The sequence below is a fragment of the Bubalus kerabau genome, chromosome 4, assembly GCF_029407905.1.
Source record: "Bubalus kerabau isolate K-KA32 ecotype Philippines breed swamp buffalo chromosome 4, PCC_UOA_SB_1v2, whole genome shotgun sequence".
Lineage (NCBI taxonomy): Eukaryota > Metazoa > Chordata > Mammalia > Artiodactyla > Bovidae > Bubalus > Bubalus kerabau.
In genome coordinates, this window is record NC_073627.1 from 181,805,731 (window position 1) to 181,829,498 (window position 23,768).

General features: G+C 56.7%; 1 protein-coding gene across 4 annotated transcripts in view; it reads left to right on the forward strand.

Moving 5' to 3' along the window:
- MYT1L (myelin transcription factor 1 like) overlaps positions 1-23,454 on the forward strand; it is a 133,545-nt gene extending 110,091 nt beyond the window's left edge. For 2 of the 4 annotated variants that reach the window (XM_055579546.1, XM_055579547.1), the window contains exons 18-21: positions 7,962-8,053; positions 17,885-17,988; positions 22,244-22,387; positions 22,693-23,206. In XM_055579546.1, the coding sequence (XP_055435521.1) occupies positions 7,962-8,053; positions 17,885-17,988; positions 22,244-22,387; positions 22,693-22,833 (481 nt within the window). In that variant the 3' untranslated portion in view covers positions 22,834-23,206. Of the gene's footprint in view, positions 1-7,961; positions 8,054-17,884; positions 17,995-22,243; positions 22,388-22,692; positions 23,207-23,427 lie in introns of those variants that run through there. The other 2 variants (XM_055579548.1, XM_055579550.1) reach the window with 2 other exon arrangements.
- The last annotated feature ends 314 nt before the right edge of the window (positions 23,455-23,768 follow it).

A 23,768-nucleotide genomic window follows, 5' to 3' on the forward strand; every position in this document is an offset into this window, starting at 1 on the left:
AATGTGTCATGGGGGACAGGGTGCAGGGGGTTGAGGGTGAACAGGACCCTGGGAGAGCTGACCTGCACTTTTTCAATTGTGGTAAAAAGCACACAACATGACATTTACCGTCCTACCCACTCTTAAGTGTCCCGTTCGCGAGCGATAGGTAGAGTCTCACTGTTGTGCAAGCACGTTCACCCCCAGAGCCCTCACCTCCAGAGGGAAACCCTGTACCCACTGGACGCACTCTCCCAGCCCCGCTGGCCCCTGGCACCGCCGTCTAGCGGGTCGGACTCTCTGGTCCTCAGCTAGGGGGAATCACAGGCTGTCTGTCCCATGAGCCTTCATCTCCATCAGCACAGCTCCCGGGTCCCTCCACACCGTAGCCGGCATCAGGCCACCTTCCTGTTGAAGGCTGAGTCGTGTCCTGTCGCATGCTGGCCTGCACCTTTCAGCTGTTGGACAAGTTTTCATCTGTTTCATTGTATAGATGGAATGTTGTTCCCTGGCGGTGTGAGAACCGCAACCCTGGCTGGCATACAGCTGAGGCACAAACACGGGCTTAGCAGAGGGTCCTGATGCCTCCCCCAGTGAAGTCCTTGGGCCCGGACGACTGTCTGGAACCCACTGGCGGTTCCTCAGATTTTTGAGGCCTGGGTGTGGACAAGCATCCCAGAAAGACACAGGTAGTGGCTTGAGATTCAAGCTGTTTATACAGCCCACATGCCACAAGAGCAAAGCAGCTTTTAGAGTCAGAAGAGTAGACACAGACAGAAATTCCTGTTTGGTGCTTTCTTCCCCCCAATCCATGACCACCCAGTGAGATGATGAAGGGCCACTTTCTCAGGGGCCGTAGATGAAAGGGGGGCACCTGCCCTGGCTTCTGGTCCCAGGACACCCGCTTGCCCCACTTTCCTCTTCAGGGAAGTGACCACACCAACACGCCCCCTGCGTGCCCATGCCCCCATCTGCTGTGAAATCGTTTCCATTCATTTCTTCCATATAAGGATGCGGAGGACCTCCTCCTACCCCCTTTCTCCTCAGCAGAGCTTCTGTGAAGCTCTAGAAGTGCTCCCTCCATCGTTAGGACTGGCTGAGTCAAAAGGTGCAGCTGAGATGAACAACAAGACCTGGGAGTAGGTGTAGCTGCTCAGGAGCAAGGGAGGGCATTCTTGGAAGGGGCAGCTGGATGTGAGCTTTATCTGAAGGAAAGAAACCAGGCAATGGAAAGAGTTAAAGGCACAGGGCAGTCGCAGGGACTTGATGGGCCAGATCCTGACATGCAGACTGACCGAGGCACCAGGATCTCACCAGACACGTGACGAGGTGCCTGGAGTGGTTCCAGGTCAGATTCCAGGAGCAGGGTCAGAGGTGTGAGGGGAAGGGCTAGAGAGAGGACACTCTGGCAGGGTCTCACCTGCCTCCGGGGGGTGGGGGCAATGGCTCAGCTGACTGGAAAGGCCCCCCAGCCTGAGTGGGGGTGTCAGGACTATGCAAACTGTGGAGCCTCCTATGCAGGAGAGACAGAGGCGTGAGGGAGGGGCTGGGGAGGGGGTTTCTGTACCTGTGGATCCACTGCTCTTTGTGGGAAATGGCCACACTGTGCACTCACTTCAGTCTCATTCCACTTTACGTAGAGTAGAAGATTCTCCAAAATTAAAGCCACAGCTCTAATCCTAATGAATAAATAAGTAAGTGACCTTAGAAGTAAGTCATCTCTCACTGGGCTTCATCTAAATAATTTTTTTAAAAATTACCTCCCAGACCCTCTTAAACCTCTTCCCACCTGGACCACATGACCTAATTTATTTGTTTTCAGTTCCTCTACAGTCCTTTATGGAGAAGGAAATGGCAACCCACTCCAGTATTCTTGCCTGGAGAATCCCATGGACAGAGGACCTTGGTGGGCTACAGTCCACGGGTTGCAAAGAGTCGGACACGACTGAGCGACTTCACTTTCACTTTCACAGTCCTTTATAAATGGAGAGATCGCCTTTTTTAGGATATTTATTGTGCTTGATGTTTCCCAAGAGAATTGTGGTAAAAATGTCACCATAGTGAGTGACTTCCATGAGTTATTTTTGTAATCAACCTTCTCCTTTAATGTAAACGCAAGCTGGATACACAGCCTTAACAACCACTCCAAAGACTGGAGGTTCCTTTCTTGCTCACAGGACAGAACAAGATGAGGGGACACCAGAGAAGGGCTCAGTCACCTTCAGCACCTTCTTCAAGGGTGGTCTTCATTCCACAGCCCAAGACGGAGAGAATGCGGAGGATCCCCCTGGGAGTCAGGGAACACAGATTACTTCCTTCTTACCCCACTGGTGGAACCTGGTCCATAGTATCACCTAGTGCAAGGGATGGTGGGAAGTGTAGTCTTCATGGGATGCTGGGAAATGCAGTCCACTTGGGATGCTTGTGAGTCCAAGGAGAAGAGAGCCTTTATGCACCTGCCTTTCTGTGATGTGGAAAAGCTGTAGTTTTTGTTTTTTGTTTTTACCAAAATTTATGTCAACAAGCAGCCACAGCTCCCTGAGGTCTGCATAGTCCCACTTCAGAGATGCCAGTAAGGAGAAAGCTGGACGACCAAGGGCTGTCTGGGCGCATGTCTGTGGACCACAAGCGTCTCAGTCTGTCTGTCTGTGTATCTGCAAGACCAAGGCCAAGGCTGCCGCATGGCAGGTATGAAAGAAGCCTGGTGCCATGGGATGGACCCCAGGGAGAGGGAGCGAAGAGGGCAGACCTCTTCCACCCAGCCATCCCACCGGGAGGAGCACCCACCGCCCTTGGCCTCGGCGGATGGGTCGCTGTCTGCCCAGGAGCGTGGAAGTGGGCTCCCTCTCAGGTTGAGACCACAGCCACACTCGCCCAAACCCCACGTGTGGACAGGGGACACTGAAGCAGCCCCAGGGTTCCTGGCTCAAGACTGGGGGAGGTAAATCTGGACTTCACAGCATTGCAGCCCTGGCGCGCTGGTCTGGCCGCAGGCCAGCCCTGCACCCACTCCTACTGGGCTCTTGTCCAGCCCCTGGACACTTGCCTCTCCCCAGGGCCATCACGCGCCCCTTCCCGCCTTCTCCGAACCTCGGCTCCCACTGCCTCCTGGCGGCGGGGTGGAGGGAACGGAAGGCGTGGCAGGGCCTCCAGCCCAGCTGGTAGTTCTCTATTTGAGGAAAGGATGTTGGAATCAAGGCAGCTCACTTACGAGAGGAGACGCCTCCGTTCTGGATTCTCTGAGATCTGCAGGAGGTGAGGAGGGCAGAGGTTCCCAGGCTTCCGGAGGAGAAGATGCTGCGGGCGTGAAGACCGTCTCCCTGGAGCAGACCCTGTGCTGACTCAGCGTGATTGTGGTACTCTTCTGGGGGAACCAGCCAGGCCCCCGTTTCACACTGTAATCAGAGTCTGCCTCCTTGGGAGGAGAGAAGAAAGCCAACAGGCCCTGTTCTCTGGGGCAGGCCTCACACTGGCCACCTCGGCCCATCCCCTGTCCACCCACCTTGTGCTGACTGCTGCCCCTGCAAGCTCCTCAGATGTATGAACTCTTTTACTCCAACCTCCACATTTCAGTACTTGCGAGAAAGCACTAAGAAGGGAAAAACTCAGATCCAACATCTGTTCCAAACCGCGAATCCCACAGGGCCGGTGAATGTTAGCTGCTGGGTCACAGCGCCGGCCTCCCGGGCCCGAGAGCACATGGGCTGGGGGCAGACTCCTGGGGAGATGCCACCATGCTTGATGTTTTGAGACTTTCTCCTCCTGAAGCGTGTGCACGTCCATCCATCCGCTGCTGCTCCGTTTGCAGGTCTGGGGTCACTGGACGTGCGAGGCTGCTGGGCCCATGGCTGATGCTCGGTCACCACGATGCAAGAGCCGAGGCTCCCCAGCGCTTGGTTGAGTCAATGCAGGCCCACATGTGCGCAGCACACGGGTGGGGGCTCCCACCTGGGACGGCGCAGGGCCGAGCAGCACCCAGGGTGCCCTGCAGGCCCCATCCGAACCCCAGTTCCCTTGCTGAGCTCCGTGGCCCTGGGTCCTTCAGGCTCACCCTCTGCTGCCCTCAGCACCTGCCTGCTGGGTCCTCACTCTGGGAAGGCACCCTGAGCAGCCCTCGTGGGCAGCCAGGGGCCCAGCTGGGTGAGGACACGCCCAGCCACACTTGTCACCCCCTGCCAGGAGCCCAGGCCCCGTGTCCCCGCTCCTGCAGCACCTCTGCCCTACGTCCTCAGTGTCGGCGGCCCCCTGCACTCTCACCTGCTCCCCAGATGTGCCCCTGAACTCATGGGAAGAAAAAACCACACTCACAGAACAGTTACGCTCATATCCAAAAACAGAAATAGTATAGGAAAATGGGAGATGTGGATGAGAAGCCCAGAACTGATGAACAGATATGATGGTGTCAATTTCCTACGCTGCCTGACACACACCACGACCTACTGTGTTTCAGTGTTAAACAGTTTGTCCTCTCGGTGTCAGAGGTCAGAGGTCGTGACATGGGCGGGCTGCGGGTGGGGAGGGCAGTTTGGGACGCCGCCTTGTCTCTGCCCTTTGTCACACGTCCTTCCTCTGTGTCCGGGTCCAAACACCCCTCTTTTCCCTCGTGAGGTCACAGGACAAGCCCCCCAGCCCTCCAGCACTACGTCACCTTGACTCAAGGGTGCCTCACAGGCCAGTTTCCCACTGGGTCCTGTCGGTTCTGGACTCAGAGCATCAGCGTCCTCTGGGGACACGACCATCCACAGCGATGATTTATACCGGACTGATCCCTGAGCTTCCTGGAGACAAGCATCCAGGCCTCCCCGCAGGGGGCCGCAGCCACCCCGCACCAGCGGGGCACTTGCCCAAGAGAAGAGTGCTAGAGCCCCTTCGTGAGCAGTACGGTCCCCACACTGCCAGGGAAAGCATGCCTGATCCTCCAAAGGCCATCCCTGTGGGTTGTCTGACTCCACACCTGCCCTCAGGCTCCACAGCAACTCCGGGCAAACAGTGGGTCAGAACAGCATGATAACAGCAATCCTCTCCAGGACGGTGTGCAAGCCCCTCAATTCCCCGTCCTTGGAGAGAAGACCCCAGCAATCCTGTTATACCTGCTGCCCAGGCCCCCAGACCCTCACAAACAGCTGATTCCCCTGTGACGCCATCAAAATGCATGTGCGGAGGGGCACCGAGCCAGGGAAACACTGTGATTGCGGACCCTGCCACTCTCCCCTCTTGCCCACAGCCCCCTGCTAATTAACGCCTGTGACCGGGACACCCCAACTGCCCCGAGGCCCGGGTGTCTGGATGCAGAGCCTGCTGTTCCAACACTGCCCTCTCTCCAAGGCTCAGGGTACACATTTGACACCAAATGGTTTGGGAGAAACTCAAGAATATTTGGGGGAAAAAACTCCAGATCTGCATCATGGACTGAGAAAGGACCGCAGGACAGCCCTTCACACTGAAACGGGAGCAGATCGGACAAGTAAGGGGAGGCAGGGATTCTCTGGGGGTCAGAGGACAGCCTGTGCCCCGACACCCGCCTTGAGGTCCCAGGAAGCCAATGCAAAGCTGGCTGCTCAGCGGGTGTGACACGCGCCCTTGTCAACGCCGGTCCCTCGTGTTTGCCTGCCGTGCTGCACTCCCAGCCCTCAAGCGCACGGGTGGCGCGGCCCCAGAGTCACCTCGTAAAGGCGGCGTTAGCGTGGGAGTCCGTGTGCTGTACAGGGAGGTGTGGGGTCCTTACGAGGATTTTAGCAGCAATGGTGAAATCACAAACAAGATACCAGAACTGCAAACCTGCATTTCCTGGGACAGACACCGCGTCGGGGCCTTTCGCCAGGCCAGGGCCCATGGTTCCCAATTCCCAGCCACTCTGGGCCGTGAGCAAACCTCGGAGCAATACAACCCCACTGCCCCGTGTCTCTCTAACCACCGCCCCACCCTGGGAATTTCACGGCGACGTCCTCCTGAAGGGAGTGCCTCTGGTGGGCGGGGGTGGGCTGGGCTGGGGGTTGTTGTTCTGTTGCTCAGTCATGTCCAGTTCTTTGCGACCCAGCAGACTGCAGCACAGCGGGGGCGAGTCCTGATAAAACGCCGGGCCCCCCACCCCCATCCCCTCCGTCCCCCTGAAGCCCTGGCAGTGTTTGCCCAGAGCCCTCCTGGAGTTCCTGCTGGAGCCGCAGCCAGTCTGGGGCCCAAGTGCGGGCCCTGGGGCAGAGACCAGTTAACTCCTTGCTGCTGGGAATCTGGATCCTGGACCTTTCTGGGCCCTTCCAGGAGAAGTCTGGCTTTCATCAGCGACTTCTCCTTAAGGGCTGCTGGGTCTCCCCCCGCCAGGACTCCACCCCTATCGCATTGAGACCCCCAGAGTCTCCCCAGCAGGACCCGCCACGTGGACTTGAGATCCCTGGACCAGCTGGGACCCTGGCACCCGGTGACGTTGGCGCAAGTGGCCGCTAGATGGCACTGTGCCCTCGCTGGGGACCCGGCCACCCAACACCCAAGCTGAGGCTGCCTACCCAGGGCACTTCCAAATTTGAGCCGCGCTGGGATGCAGTCACAGGATCGGAATGGGAGCAGCATAGAGCGGGCTTGCGTGCACAAAACGCATCCATCTCCGGGCCTCTGTCTCCTAATTTAGTTCCCAGCTCCGGCTGCAGGGCGCCGTTAGTCTGTCACTTCCGGCCAGCGGTTCAGTTAACTGGAAACGAGGAGAAACCACTGCAGACTGAAATCAGATTCTGACGCTCTGCGTGGGTCCAGGAATCCCTGTGTGAGACTGTTTGCAGGTCATCCTGCTGCTGGGCACCATCCGCCTGCTGACGGATGCCTGGGGACACCGTGGCCCTCCCTGGCTTCCGTGTGGCTGGGCCGCCTCCATTCTGTCCACCCTCGCTCTGTCCATCGCTCCGTCTGACCGCTCAGTGTTCGGGTGGGAGGGTCGTGGTGGACGGTCACCCTCAGCGCACAGCTTTCAATTCATGAGCGTCCTGGAGCCCCGGGGACATGCTGGCCTCTGATCAATGGGCCTGGGGCTGACAGTCCCAGGGGTGCAAACAGGAAGCAACCTGTTTGTCCTGCTGCCCCTTCCCCTGTGGATCTAGAAGCTTCCTGAGCGAGTCTGGGGCCCAGCGAGGTTCCTGGAGAAGCAGCGGGCGGGGCGGTCACCCAGCCTCCAGGGGGAGAACCCTGCACAGTAATCAGAGACAAGCGTCCCCTCGAACCCACAACTGGGAACTTCCTTATTGTACGAAGACCTATCCCCCCACCTGCCGAAAGCACATCAGGAAAGTGTTAGAGAAGGCATCAGAGGAGACCTTCCAGAAGCTCACGGAGCCGAGGCAGACGTGTTGCCTAGTGACTCTGTGCTATGCCCCTGGGTGGGGTGGCCCTCAGCATGGACCCAGAAAGTAAGAAACAGGGAGAGGCATCCTGCAGAGACACAGCTCAGGCTCAGGGCCCAGCCCAGGGTGCAGAGTACACAGGGGATACACAGGGGACCTTGGCACGTGTGTGAGGAGACAGCCAGGCGTCAGACCCCGATGGTCAGGGAGTGCACAGGTGTTTACACCGGGGGCTGGGAGGTGGACCCTGAATTTCTCCCAGTACCTGTGGGGAGGGGACCTGCTGGGTCAGCATGAGTCTGGGGGCTCCTCACTCCACCTTTCACTTCGGTACGTTTTGCAACCAACCCTTGTGCGGGTTTGAGACTTTCTGTAAGGAAGTTTTTAAAGAAGGGGGTTTCTCCGTAAGAGTCCCGGAAACCCTCAAAGGTGGACGCGGCCTGAAGGTGCTGGTCTGCCTCCCTGGAGCCCGGTGGCCAGACCTCGGCCCAGCCATGCCGTGGCCCTGGGCTCCAGACCAGCCTGAGCTTTGTGGTCCCCACCGCGCCTGCCTGCATCCCAGCTGGTGTCCCCTCTGCCAGGCAGGGCCCCGGGCCGCTCTCCCCGCCGCTGGGGTCCCCAGCGCGTGACTCACGCCATCTCCTGTCTCGCCCCCAGCTTGTCGGGATGCCCACGGGCCACGTCCGCCATGAAGAAGGCGAAACTGTCGGGAGAGCAGATGCTGACCATCCGGCAGCGGGCCAGCAACGGTAACAGCGCCCTCCCGCCCCGCCTCCCCCATCCTCCCACCCCGGCCCCTCGTGCAAGGGGGGCTCCGGTCACTCCTGCCTGTCCAGAGCCAGTCCACGGGGGGTGGCCTCCCAGGGAGCCGAGTCAGGGGTCCCCCGGCCACATGCAGCCCACCCCCACCCCACTGTCCTCTGGGGTCTATCCTTGCGCCTGTCTGTCCGTCCACACAGCCCTCCTCCAGATGCTCTCCTGCAGGGGCACAGAAGTGCAGGTGGGAAGCCCCGGCCGCATGCCAGGGTACCAGTCCAGTCCCAGTCTGTCCTTGTGGCCCCCAGATTCCACAGCAGTGGATTCGCCTGCAGAACACTCAAGGCTGTGTTCTGACCCCCAGTCGGCCCTCCGGGCTCTTCCAGGCCCCTGGGGCACGGGCGCGGGCGCGGGCGGGGCGGGGGAGCCCCCGGTCAGTTTCTTGCAGGGCCTCGTCTCGGCCTCCTCCTACAGGGGGTCCCTAACCAGGGCCCTCTTCCCGCGCGGCCCCTGCTGCTGTGTTTTTCCAGCTTGTGTGTTGTCCTGTTGGAGACTTTACGGTTTAAGAGGCACCAGGCAGGGCTGTGGTGTCATCTGGGGACCTGGGCGTGAGGGGCCACGAAGGGTCCTGGGGAGAAAGCGTGAGAGACCGGCTCCGTCTTAGGGCTGCGGGCGAGAGTCCAGTGTTAATGGACCAGCACGTGCGTTAAACAAGGACATGTCTGTAACAAACACACGGACGGACGCTCGGACCACAGCCCGGTCGCCAAGGCTCGAGGGGGGTGACCTCGTGTGTCCCCGAGAGGGGCAGTCCTCGGTCACCGGGGTAGTGTTTGTGTGTGTCCCTGGGCGCCGAGGTTCTGTGCTCATTGGTGAACAGAGCTCAGCGCAACTGTGATCGGGAGTCAGCAAAGTGACCCGAGAGAGCCTCCCCTTCCAGACCCCTCGGGGGTACTCTGGGGAGCGGGGCTCAGGCAGAGCAGGTTTTCTATGAAAGTCGTGGATCCAGGCTCTGGGCAAGGTGCCTCCCTGACTCTGTGTCCCCAAAGGCGCGGTCACCCCGGGCCAGAGGCCTGGGCACATCACAGGAGCCCGGACCCTCCTCCCCTACTTCCTGGGCTGGGGTCCAGGCAGACCAGGATCCAGCCCTGCCGCGTGCTGGCCTGATGGAGCTGGGAGCCCTAGCCACCATCTGGAAGCTGCCGTCGCTCACTGGACATTCATTTTTGGTCCTGAGGATGGCTCAAGGGGCGCAGAGACAACAGTCCTCAACATGGGTTCCATCACCCACCAGAAAGGCAGCCAGGGCCACGACACCTCACCTGAAGTCTTGGTCCCACGAGCCCCACGTCTGTTCAAGTCACCTGGGGGCTCAAGACGCAGGACCAGTTGGACAGAAGCCTTCAGACCAGCCCACCAGCCTGAGGAGCCGGTCTAGAGACTCCAAGGTCACCAACACCCCCTCTCACTCAGCCATCGAGGGGCACATTGCCCCAAGGAAAGCCATATCCACTGAGCTCTTTCTGAAATGTTTAGCATGACATCTCACCTACAAACAACCCTGGAGCTAAAACAAAAATTCTTCTGCAAACTGACGTGAGCCCGCACCAGCTTTTGAATCTGGATAGATGGAGCAGTGTAGACACAGCAAGAAGTGGGGTGAGCAGGTCTGCAAACTGGAGGAGGAGCCTTCCACCGGGAGGGCGGCCAGAGTGTGGGGAGGCCCTGGCTGGCATCTCTCCTGTGGGACGTCTGACCCTCAGAATCCTTCTTCCATGTCGGCCAAGCGCAGCTGGGAACCAGAAAGGGCGGGTGCCACGTGGGCAAGGAGCCCAGGCTTCATCTGGCTGGACGCCCAACTCCAGGCCCAGCCCAGGTCAGCGGGGTCACCCTCGGGGGTTGCCATCGGCTCATCTCTGCATCTGAGCTCAGCTCCATGACTCCAGGTTTCGGAACCTGTCTTCCTGCTGTAGGTTCTGTCACAGACAAGGACCCTGGGAGCCCAGGTCACCTGGAGATGAAACTCCAGAGTCAGGTCAAACCCGGGTCTCCCCAAGCCCAGTCCATGCCAAGCCCGGCCTGATAGTCCCCTCGCTCCACACCTGTCGGGACTTTTCTGCCAAGACTAGAGGCATTTCTTACTGAACCCAGAGCTGAACATGTCACTCCGCGGATAAATGGCCTCATCCCTGTGTGTCTGACCCAAGGGTAGGACTCGAGGGATTCGCTCCTCTCTTTGAGGGGCTAGGGGTCAGTGGTCACTGCCCACGTCAGCCACGCCTGCCCTCCGCAGTTGAAGGCATGTGTGTGAGGAAGAGACGGCCTCTCACTCTCTTCTCTTGAGCATCCAGAGGGTACGCCTTGTCCAAGGTCACTCACTCTCCATGACGCCCTGTCCTCTTACGGTGGTGGAGCTCCATGGCCAGGCCCACTCAAAGCCCTGGGCTGACTCGGGCCTAAGTCTGGCCGTTCTCCCCCAGGCGTTCACCTGAAAGGGAAGGAGCATGTCTGAAGGTCCCGAAGCCTCTTTCTGGTTCTAAAATCCAGCGTTCTCTCTTTTTCTTTCTAAAGTTTAGAGAAGAGCCTGCTCTGGCCTCATCCCCCAAAGACCTCATTGTTCCGAGTGTCCTCCAAGTGACCCCCTATCGTCTCCAAGTAGCTGGGGCCCCACACAGTTATCAGGGTATCCTCTGGGACCCCCGCACACACATTCACTGCAGGCCTGTGAGCCTCCCTCCCCGGAGCCGTGCGGCAGGGGCCTTGGGGCTTTGGTTTTTCTGTTGTTTGTGTGTGGTTTTGGTTTCTGATTTTGGTCAAGTGTTCAGGAGAGAAGGTGGAGGAGGGCATGGCAACCTACTCCAGCATTCCTGCCTGGAGAATCCCCATGGACAGAGGAGCCTGGCGAGCTACAGTCCATAGGGTCGCAGAGTCGGACATGACTGAGCAACTAACACACACTATCAGGAGAGAAGGAAATGAAAGAACTCCCCCTCCCCTCTTGTCTGCGGTCGGGGAGCTGAGCTGAGGGAAGGGCCCCCTCCCCTGCCTGCAGCTCTGTCCGGGGATTTTGTGCACCGATTCATTTATATCATTAACAGCCTGAGCCTGGGCCCTGACGTTCTCCATTACCTAGAAGGAAAAGGAAGCTCAGAGAGGTGAAGGCGGCAGCAAAGGCAGGTGACCTGTGAGGGAACCAGAGCCGGCTCACCGCCGGGCAGGGCCCCGCTCTACCCAGTAGGGCTGAGGGGACCTGGCCCTCTCTCCCCTCCGGGAGGGGGCTTCAAAGCTGGGGTCTCATGCCCTGGGGTTCTCAGGGGTGACCTGGGCTCTGAGGGGTGACCTGGGGCTCTGAGGGTAACCTGGGCTCTGAGGGGTGACCTGGGGCTCTAAAGGGTGACCTGGGACTCTCATGGGTGACCTGGGCTCTGAGGGGTGACCTGGGGCTCTGAGGGTAACCTGGGCTCTGAGGGGTGACCTGGGACTCTCATGGGTGACCTGGGCTCTGAGGGGCCACCTGGGCTCTGAGGGGTGATCAGGACTCTGAGGGGTGACCTGGGATCTGAGGGGTGACCTGGGGCTCCCAGGGGTGACCTGGGCTCTGAGGGGCCACCTGGGCTCTGAGGGGTGACCAGGACTCTGAGGGGTGACCTGGGACTCTCATGGGTGACCTGGGCTCTGAGGGGTGATCAGGACTCTGAGGGGTGACCTGGGATCTGAGGGGTGACCTGGGGCTCCCAGGGGTGACCTGGGCTCTCAGGGGTGACCTGGGGCTCTGAGGGTAACCTGGGCTCTGAGGGGCGATCTGGGCTCTGAGGGGTGACCTGGGCTCTGAGGGGCCACCTGGGCTCTGAGGGGTGACCGGGGCTCTGAGGGGTGATCTGGGCTCTGAGGGTGACCTGGGGCTCTGAGGGGTGACCTGGGGCTCTGAGGAGTGACCTGGGCTCTGAGTGGCGACCTGGGCTCTGAGGGGTGACCTGGGGCTCTGAGGGGTGACCTGGGCTCTGAGTGGCGACCTGGACTGATGGCTGACCTGGGCTCTCAAGGGTGACCTGAGCTCTGAGGGGTGACCTGGGGCTCTGAGGGTGACCTGGGGCTCTGAGGGTGACCTGGGGCTCTGAGTGGCGACCTGGGCTCTGAGGGGTGACCTGGGGCTCTGAGGGGTGACCTGGGCTCTGAGTGGCGACCTGGACTGATGGCTGACCTGGGCTCTCAAGGGTGACCTGAGCTCTGAGGGGTGACCTGGGCTGATGGCTGACCTGGGCTCTCAAGGGTGACCTGAGCTCTGAGGGTGACCTGGGCTCTGAGTGGCGACCTGGGCTCTGAGGGGTAACCTGGGCCTTTCAGGGGTGACCTGGGGCCCTGAGGGGTGACCTGGGCCTCTCAGGGGTGACCTAGAGCTTTGAGGGTAACCTGGGCTCTGCGGGGTGACCTGGGCTCTGAAGGGTGACCTGGGGCTCTGAGGGGTGACCGGGGCTCTGAGGGGTAACCTGGCTCTGAGGGGTGACCTGGGGCTCTGAGGGGTGACCTGGGCTCTGAGGGGTGACCTGGACCTCTCAGAGTTAACCTGGGCTCTGCGGGGTGACCTGGGCTCTGAAGGGTGACCTGGGGCTCTGAGGGGTGACCAGGGCTCTGAGGGGTAACCTGGGCTCTGAGGGGTGACATGGGCTCTCGGCGGTGACCTGGGGGCACACCCCTGTGGAGGCCTTTGGGAACTTCATTACCAGACCCTCAAACTCCCCCTGACTCTTCAGAATCTGACAGACTGAGAACCCACCGGTCATGGGCCAGCCCTTCCCCCTACTGCAGTCCCCACTGTCAGCTAGCTAAGAAAGGACTCACCAGAACAGGAAGCGCTCCTGAATGCTGGGCTCCTGAGGGCACATCCCGGGAGGCGGAAGGCAGGGGAGCGGGGGAGCAGGGCTGAGTTCAGCAGGAGACGGAGAGGCAGCCTGTGTGCCGCAGTGCATCCGCACATCCGCTACCCTCTCATCCATCCACCGTCCATCCATCCATACGCCTACTGACCTCCTAGACCAAAAACTAGAGGTACGATGGGGGCCCAGGCTAATGTTTTTATTGGATTTAAAGTGATGATGACCTCCATGGGAAGGTTGATCTGATCTGCAAATTGTTTTGATAATGAAGCCTGATTTGCCACTTAATTTACACAGTAGATTGTTTTCATAAATTAAACACTTGACCCAAGGCTTTGATGGAAATATATTGAAGATACTCTGCAACATAAAATTTTCTAGAAATATATACATTTTTGACAACTATTTAACATCACAATAAAAAGCTTTAGGTGACAATTTTAGGACTTGTGAGGAAGAGCTGTGTCTTTTGCTAATTTTTTAATTCAAAGTATTGAAGCCCACTGCACTAGAGCACGGAGAAGGCGATGGCACCCCACTCCAGTACTCTTGCCTGGAAAATCCCATGGACGGAGGAGCCTGGTAGGCTGCAGTCCATGGGGTCGCTAAGAGTCGGACACGACTGAGCAACTTCACTTTCACTTTTCACTTTCATGCATTGGACAAGGAAATGGCAACCCACTCCAGTGTTCTTGCCTGGAGAATCCCGGGGACGGGGGACCCTGCTGGGCTGCTGTCTATGGGGTCACACAGAGTCGGACACGACTGAAGCGACTTCGCAGCAGCAGCACTAGAGCAGATGCAATATTTTTTCTTTTAGCTATTTTAGCTATTTTTTTAGCTCCCATGACCGGGTCAGCAGGACAAAACCAGTCTGTGCTACTTTCCAGTCAGAGCAGAGACGTGCCTGCAGAGGCCTGGTGCTGGCAGGCTGCTCGGACAGCGGCATCTGACGCTTTTCTTTGGCCCCTGTTTGGCAAGTCTCGCTGAAGGTCAGGCATCTGACCTACAGTTGATCTCTTAGAGCCACTGTGTCTGACGGGACCTTTTGTGATGCGGGCATTTGGGGCTCTGAGAGATTAAGGACAGTAGTCATCACTGGACTGGTAAGTAGCGGATGTGGATTCAGATTCCAGGTCTGTCTGTCGTGTTTGGAAAGCCGGCCTTAAATCCCAGACTGCTAAGCCTCTCATCAGAGCAGCTCAGAAACACCTCCAGACTTCAGGACATCTACTGGTCATGTGATCTCTGTACCCTGCGTAGACGCTGGTTTTCCATGAAAGTCAAACAAAACATGATAATTGATGGACGCTCTTTGATGAAAGTTCAAAACAGTGAAACAGGCTCCTAAGATTTCACCTATATTCCAGAGAGACCACATTCTCATCTCATAACTTTATCAAAATTCTTCTAGTTCCCTTTTGTCAGAATCTAGCCCCAAGACTCTTTCCTTGGGCTCCAAAATCACTGCAGATGGTGACTGCAGCCATGAAATTAAAAGACACTTGCTCCTGGGAAGAAAAGCTATGACCAACCTAGACAGCAGAGACATTTTGCAGACAAAGGTCCATCAAGTCAAAGCTATGGTTTTTCCAGTAGTCATGTATGGATGTGAGAGTTGGACTATAAAGAAAGCTGAGCACCAAAGAATTGATGCTTTTGAACTGTGGTGTTGGAGAAGACTCTTGAGAGTCCCTTGGACTGCAAGGAGATCCAACCAGTCCATCCTAAAGGAAATCAGTCCTGAATATTCATTGGAAGGACTGATGCTGAAGCTGAAACTCCAATCCTTTGGCCACCTGATGTGAAGAACTGACTCACTGGAAAAGACCCTGGTGCTGGGAAAGATTGAAGGCAGGAGAAGAGGAGGACAGAGGATGAGATGGTTGGATGGCATCACCGACTCAATGGACATGAGTTTGAGTAAACTCTGGGAGTTGATGAAGGACAGGGAAGCCTAACATGCTGCAGTCCATGGGGTCACAAAGAGTCCGACATGACTGAACGACTGAACTGAGCCCCAAGACAAAAGCGCTGACACGCTGGGGTATCTCACAGGCTTCGCTGTATATGAAGTACCATTGATGGAGCATCCTGACAAGCTAATCAAGGCAAGTTCAGGGGAAATCTGAGGCATGCTAGTCTTTCCGCCGTTCCCTGGGTCTCATAACAGTGCCGTGATCTTCAGACTGCCAGCCCCGAAGTGGATTGTTCCACTGACGATCACACTCACACACTCACGACTCAAGGGAAACATGAATCTCGGATTGGATACAGGCAGACGCAAGAATGCGTAGCGCATTCTTCACCCTTCCTGTCACGAATTATCCAAAGCCCGGTCTCTTGATCAAGCGGCTCTGAGGGTCACAGAGGGCGGTTCCCTGGGACGAGCTCCACTGGCCTCGTGTACAGACCCCGGCATCAGGGACCTTACAGTCCGAACGAAGATCGCGAAATCTGCAGAGGCAGCTGGCCCTCAGGGGTCGGGGAATAGAGGCGGATTCTCTGTGCTTCTTAGAAAAATGTGATAACTCACTCTTCACATGGCTGGTCTTCAGCTGAAGCTGCAGAGCACACCTGGAGAAGAGAAGACTTTAAATCGTCCAGACCCAAAGAACAAGAAATACAACCTGGGGAGCTTGTCCAGAAGTCTGACAGAAACTCGCTGAGAAAACCTGACCCTCAAAGCCCAAAGATCCAGGAGGGGTTGTGATGTTTCCTCAGGTTTCACACGAGATGTACTCACTGCGCCTGGATGGGTAGGGACTTAGAGGAAGTGAAACTGTTAGTTGCTTACTCACGTCCGACCCTTTTCAACCCCATGGACTGTAGCCCCTGAGGCTCCTCCATCCATGGAATTCTCCAGGCAGGAATACTCAAATGGGTAGCCATGCCATTCTCTAGGGGATCTTCCCAGCCCAGGAATTGAACCACGGTCTCTTGCATTGCAGGAGGGTTCTTTACCACCTGAGTCACCAGGGAAGCCCTTTAAGGAACTTAAAGGAATGTCGTGGCAAATCCTCATTACATGGTAAATTAACTCATGACTTAGTTGCTTTACAAATCAGGGTTTTTATGCACTTATCTTGATTGTTTTTATGCATTCTTACCTTGAGCTGTACCTGACCTTCAACTGCAGAAGAATAGTAACATTGGCCATCACCTTGATGGAAACCTCCCAAGTGGTTGCTTTTGTATACACTAACTCAGTTGACCCTAGTTCCTAATTTTGAGGGATTTCCATAAAGGCCTGGTCACAGATACAGAGCAGGAAATAGCTGCCCACCGCTGAGAAAGGTTAGACCTCGTTTCAGTACTGGCAGTATCGTCTAATGTATCCTTGGGCTGCTTTTCGGGAGCGTTTGGTAAAAAAGCAGATTTTGTTGCTGGTCCTCTGGACCCTGTAAGAGGCTGCAGAGAAGCGCCTTGTGGACCTAAGGGGCTGATCAGGGTCATGGACACAGGGTCCTCCAGGTGACAGTGGGAGCATGGCCGAGGGAGGGGGCACTCAAGACCACCTCTCCCATGAGGCTGACTTTCCCACCTGAAACAGATCCGTGGGAGAAACCGTTCGGAAGGAAGGATAATTAAAGGGAAATCAAGCTGAGCGCAACGACACGTCCCGCCTGATCACATTCACAAGGAAAGGTGATGTCCTAGAAGAAATGGGCTTCTCTACAGGAGGATGTGTTACTCTCTTGAGTCTTCTTTTTCTTCATTTCACTACAAACAGCAGTGAAGACCGAAACCCCCACTCACTCTCTTCTCGATTCCCGGGTGCTGGCGCCGGGTGCAGCGTGTGCAGGGTTTCTGGGTTGTCAGAGGCCCTCCGTCTGGGGCAGACTGGACCCCTCTCTCTGCAAAGCTGGACAGCGGCCCCCAGTCTCCCCCAGTTGCCGGGCAAGTGACAGGAGTGCCCGTCCCGCACCTGTATCTGCAGGATTTCCGCTCTTCCCCTGGGGACTCTCAACCACAGGAGGCCAGGGCAAGCACCGCGAGCGCCAGGGCCTTTCTGACCCGGCGAGGCCTCGCAGCAGCAGCCGGCTGGGAGACCTGGCCTCCAACGCGCCCCTAGGCACCCCGACGTTCCTCCCTGCAGTCCACCCGGGCCCCCTCAGGAGCTGGTGCCTGCAGTGCCCTCCTGGCCCCCCGGAACTCCTCCCCACAAAGCCTCACAAGCTGGCCCTTCAGATGAGGGGTGTGCCCACCAGTCAGGGTCGGTATTCCGGGAGCTTCTGAGACCACCACCTGGAGCCGGTCCCTGCGCCTCCCACAGGAGCGCCCGCTCAGCGCCTGGCAAGTCAGGGCTTTGGTCGTGTGTGTGTGTGTGTGTGTGTGTGATGAGTCTTATCTGCAGAACCCCAGCTTGGTGGGGGGCACCCTACTGTCTTCTTTTCAGATACATCAGCCACCTGGCTCCTTCTGAGAGTGGGGGGAGAAGGGGGTGGGGGGACAGAGAGGCAGACCACACACAGAGCAGATAGGTCACGGCCAGAGCCAGGGACACCCACGCCCAGGACACGGGGTGACCACCGGGTTCAGAGGGGCACACTCGCAGGCTCTGGTGAACCATCTCAGGTTTCGCTGAAGACGAAACCTTTCCGTTTGTGAGGGTCCGTGACCCCCAGCTGATTCCCGTTTGTAGGTGCCATCACTGTGAGGATGGCAGTGGGGATGAGAAGACCCACAACCCATGACCGTTTCGTTTTCATTCAAGAGCCTGTTTTCCCAGCAAACCGGGCTCCCTTTCTGGAGGAGTGACGGTGCTCCCGTCCTCCCCGCAGTGGCCCCAGGCCCGGCGTCTCTGACCCCCTGTCCTCCCCGCGGCGGCCCCAGGCCTGGCGTCTCTGACCCCCTGTCCTCCCCGTGGCGGCCCTGGACCCATGTCTCTGACCCTCCTGTCCCCACAGCGGCCCCCGGCCCATGTCTCTGACCCTCCCGTCCCCACAGGTATAGAGAATGACGAGGAAATCAAGCAGCTGGACGAGGAGATCAAGGAGCTGAACGAGTCCAACTCTCAGATGGAGGCTGACATGATCAAGCTCAGAACTCAGGTAACAGTTTCTGCGGCCCCCAACCTAGTGGCCCCAGAGCCTCCAGGCCCCCAGCAGGCACGTCTCCCCTGGTCTTCGCCCAGTCTTCCCTTTACTCTCTCACCCTTTTCTTGGTCTTCTATCGAGGTGATTTCAGCAGCAAAATTTGCTGTCCCCGTGGGGCCCCAGAGGGACTAGTGTTCACTCGTGTCCGTTTCAGGGAAGCGCAGTTCCCAGCGGTGGGTCCTGAGGGTCTCCTGTCCCTGCAGGGGGAGAGCTCATCCCCCGGAGGCCAAGGCTGGGCCACCTGTCCCCTCAGGGAACACCGAGCCTGTCCCTGGGCTCCAGGCCCGCCTGTGTCCACGCAGACTGTTGGCGAGGCTGCTGGGTGGGCCAGGTCCGGTCTCCACTGAGCCCTTGCCAGAGGCCTGAGCCCAGGTGCCTTGTCCTGACCCCACGTGCCTGCAGCAGCCACACAGGACGTGCGTGCATCAGGCCACACGTGCGGCCTGCAACGGCCGAGCCGAGGCTGCAGAGCTGCAGGTCCAGGGCATCCGCTCAGCTGTCCACAGGGCTGTGCCTCCTGAGGCTCTGGGGTGGGACACCCTTGGTGTGGTCACAGGTGACACCGGGCCCTCATCCTGCTTGGGTCCCCCTCCCCATGGTCAGATCTCCCCTCCACAGCCATCCCCCACCCCGGTGTGGTCACAGGTGACACTGGGGGTCCCCGTCCTGCTTGGACCCCCCTCCCCGTGGTCAGACCCCCCTCCCCAGCTGTCCCCTCCGGGACGCTCGCAGCCTTTCTGGGACCCTCCCTATGGGCTCAGGCATCCAGGGACAGGCCGCTGCTGGTGCTTGCCCCCTGGGGGCACAGCCTCTCCAGGGTGGGAAGGTTGGAGACCCCACTGCCTGGCTTTCTGGTGCCCCCCTGCCCCGCTGCCCCCACGGTGCCAGTGACACCCAGGGAGGGAGGGGGCCTCGCTGCTGTGCTGTGACCGGAGGCGGAGGCAGAGCTCAGCGGGGCCCCCTGGCCACACTGGACACCCAGTGATGGATACGAGGCAAAGGTCATGGTGCCTGCCACCCCACCCCCAGCTTAGAACCCAGACCGCCCGAGCCTCCCCCTTACCTGTGTTACCTGCGGGCTCCGTGTGAACTTTCAGTGCAGGAGCAGGCTCTGGTTCTGCTGCCTCAAAGGCATGAATGTCAGTCTGACCCGCGTTTTACTCCTGCAGAGGCTGCGGGAAACCAGGGTCCCTGCAGGGTCCTGGGTCCCGAGCTCAGAAGAGCTCAGTGGTCTCTCCATCAGAAGTGCTCAGGACGGGTGCTTCCCTGGCGTCCAGTGCCAGGACTCGGCATTTCCAAGGCAAGGGGCACAGGTTCAGTCCCTGGTCAGGGAACTAAGAGCCCTAAAGCTTTGTGGCTTGGCAAAAAAAAAAAATTTTTTCAAGTGTAGAGTTATGTATACTTTTTGTTTCATCAAATCAGTGCTTGCTTAGCTCTGTGTATGTCTCTTATACGTTTCAACTCTATCCTGAGCCCGGGCAAGTGGTTGTGTTCACATGCACACATGGTCCTCGGGTCCTCGTCCCTCCGCTGCAGGAAGCCTGCTGCTCGTCACACACTTAGACGAGGATGCTCCCAATAGCAGGGGGCCTGTCCACCACACCCCCTCCCTGTCCACCCCCGCCCTCCGCAGGCTGAGGATCTTGAGCTGGCAGCACGGGGCTCCTGACCTGCAGAACAGGCTGCCTCCAGCCCCTCCCCGAGCCCCGGGTGCCCCGGACAGATGGCCGGGCCATTCCTCCATCAGAGCCAGCCTTGGCCTCTCCTGGGCTGGATGATGCCAGACGCCCAGTACCCATGGCTGCCTCGGGGTGGGCTTGAGAGGAAGGTGCGGGTTCCGCCCTCCTGCTGGGAGCCCCGCGGGAGCGTGGTCAGCCCCTCCACCCCGAGGGGCCAGCCGCGGGGGATGCTGACCCCCTGGCAGCACTCTGCCCGTGCCCCATTCCACCTGTGCCCCAACTCAGAGCGGTTCCTGGTGCTAGGTTTTTCTCTGAACCCTGCTGGGTCAGAAGCCCAGGACAACGAGTGTTCTTCCACGGGAAACACTCTCACCTAGAGACGTGCCTATTGACAAGGAGCTGTTGCTCCTGAATCCACAAAGAGCCAGATCTCGCCTGGCGAACCTGGGAAAGCTGAAGCCAGGGGCTCCCTCAGACCCCAACTGCTTGGGATCCTTGGATGTGAGCAGGGACACAACACCTGAGAAATCAGAGTTTAGCGCTGATGAGCAGAGACGCGGGTAACTCGGGGCAGTCGGTGTTGCCACTTGGAGGCTCCAGGCTGTGAGCTTGGCGTGCGACAGGCAGTCCTGTCTCCATGCCTCTCCTCTGAGGCCAGTCTGGGGACCCATGGAGCCAGCACACACGCTGTGACCTCCAGGAGCTCCCTGTTCATTTCCATCGCCGGGTCCCTCCAACCTTCGCAGAGCAAGCAGTTCTCCAGCCTTCTGTGCAGTAAGTGAGGCCTGGTTGTCTGGTGGCCGGCAGAGGCCAGGAGGCTCCACAGCAATGGTTACATTCTCTCTGGCAGGTTAGAGGAAGGGAGAGAGGTCAGGAAGCCATGCCAGACCCTTCTTTGAGGTAGGGAGGCAGTGACACCATACAGGCCGCTAGGGACCCCTGCCTCATGACTACGGAGAGGATCAGTTCAGTCGCTCAGTCGTGTTCAACTCTTTGGGACCCCAAGGACTGCAGCACGCCAGGGCTCCCTGTCCATCACTAACTCCCGGAACTTGCTCAAACTCATGTCCATTGAGTCGGTAATGCCATCCAACCATCTCATCCTCTGTCCTCCCCTTCTCCTCCTGCCTTCAGTCTTTCCCAGCATCAGGGTCTTTTCTAATGAGTCAGTTCTTCACATCAGGTGGCCAAAGGATTGGAGTTTCAGCTTCAGCATCAGTCCTTCCAATGAATATTCAGGACTGATTTCCTTTAGGATGGACTGGTTGGATCTCCTTGCAGTCCAAGGGACTCTCAAGTGTCTTCTCCAACACCACAGTTCAAAGGCATCAATCCTTCGGTGCTCAGCTTTCCTTACAGTCCAACTCTCACATCCATACATGACCACAGGAAAAACCATAGCCTTGACTAGATGGACCTTTGTTGGCAAAGTAATGTCTCTGCTTTTTAATATTCTGTCTAGGTTGTCATAGCTTTTCTTCCCAGGAGCAAGCGTCTTTTAATTTCATGGCTGCAGTCACCATCTGCAGTGATTTTGGAGCCCAAGAAAATAAAGTCTGTCACTGTTTCCATTGTTTCCCCATCTGTTTGCCATGAAGTGATGGGATCAGATGCCAAGATCTTAGTTTTTTGATTGTTGAGTTTTAAGCCAGCTTTTTCACTCTCCTCTTTCACTTTCATCAAGAGGCTCTTTAGTTCCTCTTCACTTTCTGCCATAAGGGTGGTATCATCTGCATATCTGAGGTTATTGATATTTCTCCCGGCAATCTTGATTCCAGCTTGTGCTTCATCCAGCCCAGCATTTCCTATAATGTACTCTGCATAGAAGTTAAATAAGCAGGGTGACAATATACATCAATATACAGCGTTGATGTACTCCTTTCCCAATTTGGAACTAGTCTGTTGTTCCATGTCCGGTTCTAACTATTGCCTCTTGACCTGTGTACAGATTTCTCAGGAGGCAGGTCAGGTGGTCTGGTCTTCCCATCTCTTGAAGAATTTTCCAGTTTGTTGTGATGCACATAGTCAGTCTTTGGCGTCGTCAATAAAGCAGAAGCAGATGTTTTCTCTGCAGAGGATAGTGACTCACAAGTAAACAATATTTCAGGACTTCTCTGCGCAGCATTAGACTCAGCCTAGGAAGTGTTAGCCCCACGTCCTAAGGCACTGATCCAGGCAGATCGTCCTGTCACGCCAGCAGAAAGGCCTGGGTGGCACAAGGCGGGTCCTCACACGATCGTTTGTGCTCAGTGGCCAGAAGACCTGGTAAAACCTGCATGAAAGCTGAGACGACCTGGGAACCTCGCCCGCCCTCATGCACTGGTTCCTTTTCAGAGAGACCAGCTGTTAGGGTCCAGGTGCCAAGGGCTGGAGCGCGAGGACTCAAAGCACACCAAGTGACCCCTTCAGCGTCCAGCTCTTCACACGGAGACCTCTGGATTTGATCAAAGAGGCTGTGTCCCCGCGTAGGCCCCCGAGGCGTCTTGCTGGGGGCGGCTTGTGTTACATGTCGCATGGTCTGTGCGTTTCAGATCACCACCATGGAGTCCAGCCTCAAGACCATCGAGGAGGAGAACAAGGTGATCGAGCAGCAGAATGAGTCGCTCCTGCACGAGCTCGCCAACCTCAGCCAGTCCCTGATCCACAGCCTCGCCAACATCCAGCTGCCACACATGGTAAGTGACCGGCACCGGGCGGAGGCCCTCGGGGGCCGAGCGCAGTGCTCATCCTAGCGTAGCTGTCTGTCTGTCTGTCCTCGTGGTTCTCAGACCTCAGATGCTTGCAGTTACCTCCCCCAAACCGTACCGTGAACCGCTCTGGTGGGGCTGATCGGTAAATTCCCTAAGGTTAAGTTGCTCTGAAAGGCCTTTTAAGTAAGATAAGGACAGTGGCGTTAGGCTGGGATACTATTTTATGCTGATGTGAATATCCTATTAAGAAAATAAAAGTTGCATATGAACTACTATTTAATATCTCGTAGGATCCAATCAATGAACAAAATTTTGATGCATACGTGACTACTTTGACGGACATGTATACAAATCAAGACCGTTATCAGAGCCCAGAAAATAAAGCTCTACTGGAAAATATAAAGCAGGCTGTGAGAGGAATTCAGGTCTGAACAGCTGCTGTAGTGGTGGAATCTTGCTTAAAAAACGATGCCTCTTGTTCTTTGCTGCTGTAATTTACCAGAAAGTGTTATATATTTATTTCTGTTTGAAACAGTGTTATGCTTACAAGACTTCATAATGATTTTATGTCTTGCTTTAAAGATAGTACCTGCAGAATAGTTTTGGAATACATTCACATTTTTGTACGTTTTCATATAAGCTGACATAGTGTGACATGCCATGTAATGTTTATAGCTGCTAATGTATGCACATTTGGGGGTATATATATTTCTGAAGAGGTAAGCCGATCAAAATAAATAGAGTGTACATTCTTTTTAATGCTTTAGTGATTAAATGTTTAGTATTTTGAACTGAAATGGACACACACACACACACACACACACAGCTCTGAATGATCATTTGGTGGCCCAGCAGCCACTTTTTAGATGTTATCGTTTTGCCTCATGTTGGAGGATCTTACGGAATTTAAGAAATACATTTTGTGTGCATATTGTTTCATAGCAAGAATTGGTTGCAAAAAAAAATGCTTTATTTTTGAACAATGCTTGGAAATATTATGTGATTTTTTTGTTTGTTTGTTTTAGGAGGATGGTGTATGGTGGGGGCAATAAATGAGGTTTTTTGCATTCCAAGGAAATGGCATATGGATTAACTGTAAGAAATGAGATAAGTAATTTATTGTAAGACAACATCAAGCCATGGAAACTTGGCAGAAGATTCAAAGCAGCTTAAACAGCACTTTTAAATTAACTCCTGAGCGTTACATGGTGTGACGGTGGGACCTTCAGCTAAGACAGGGGCAGAGTAGAGGTGGACGACCCGAAGACTCCTCCTCCTCTCTCGGGCGCTTTGGAGCAACCTTCTCCTCCCTCCCCGAGGGCTCCTCGCCCTCTGAACCGTCTGTTACCCAACAGAATCCATGTGT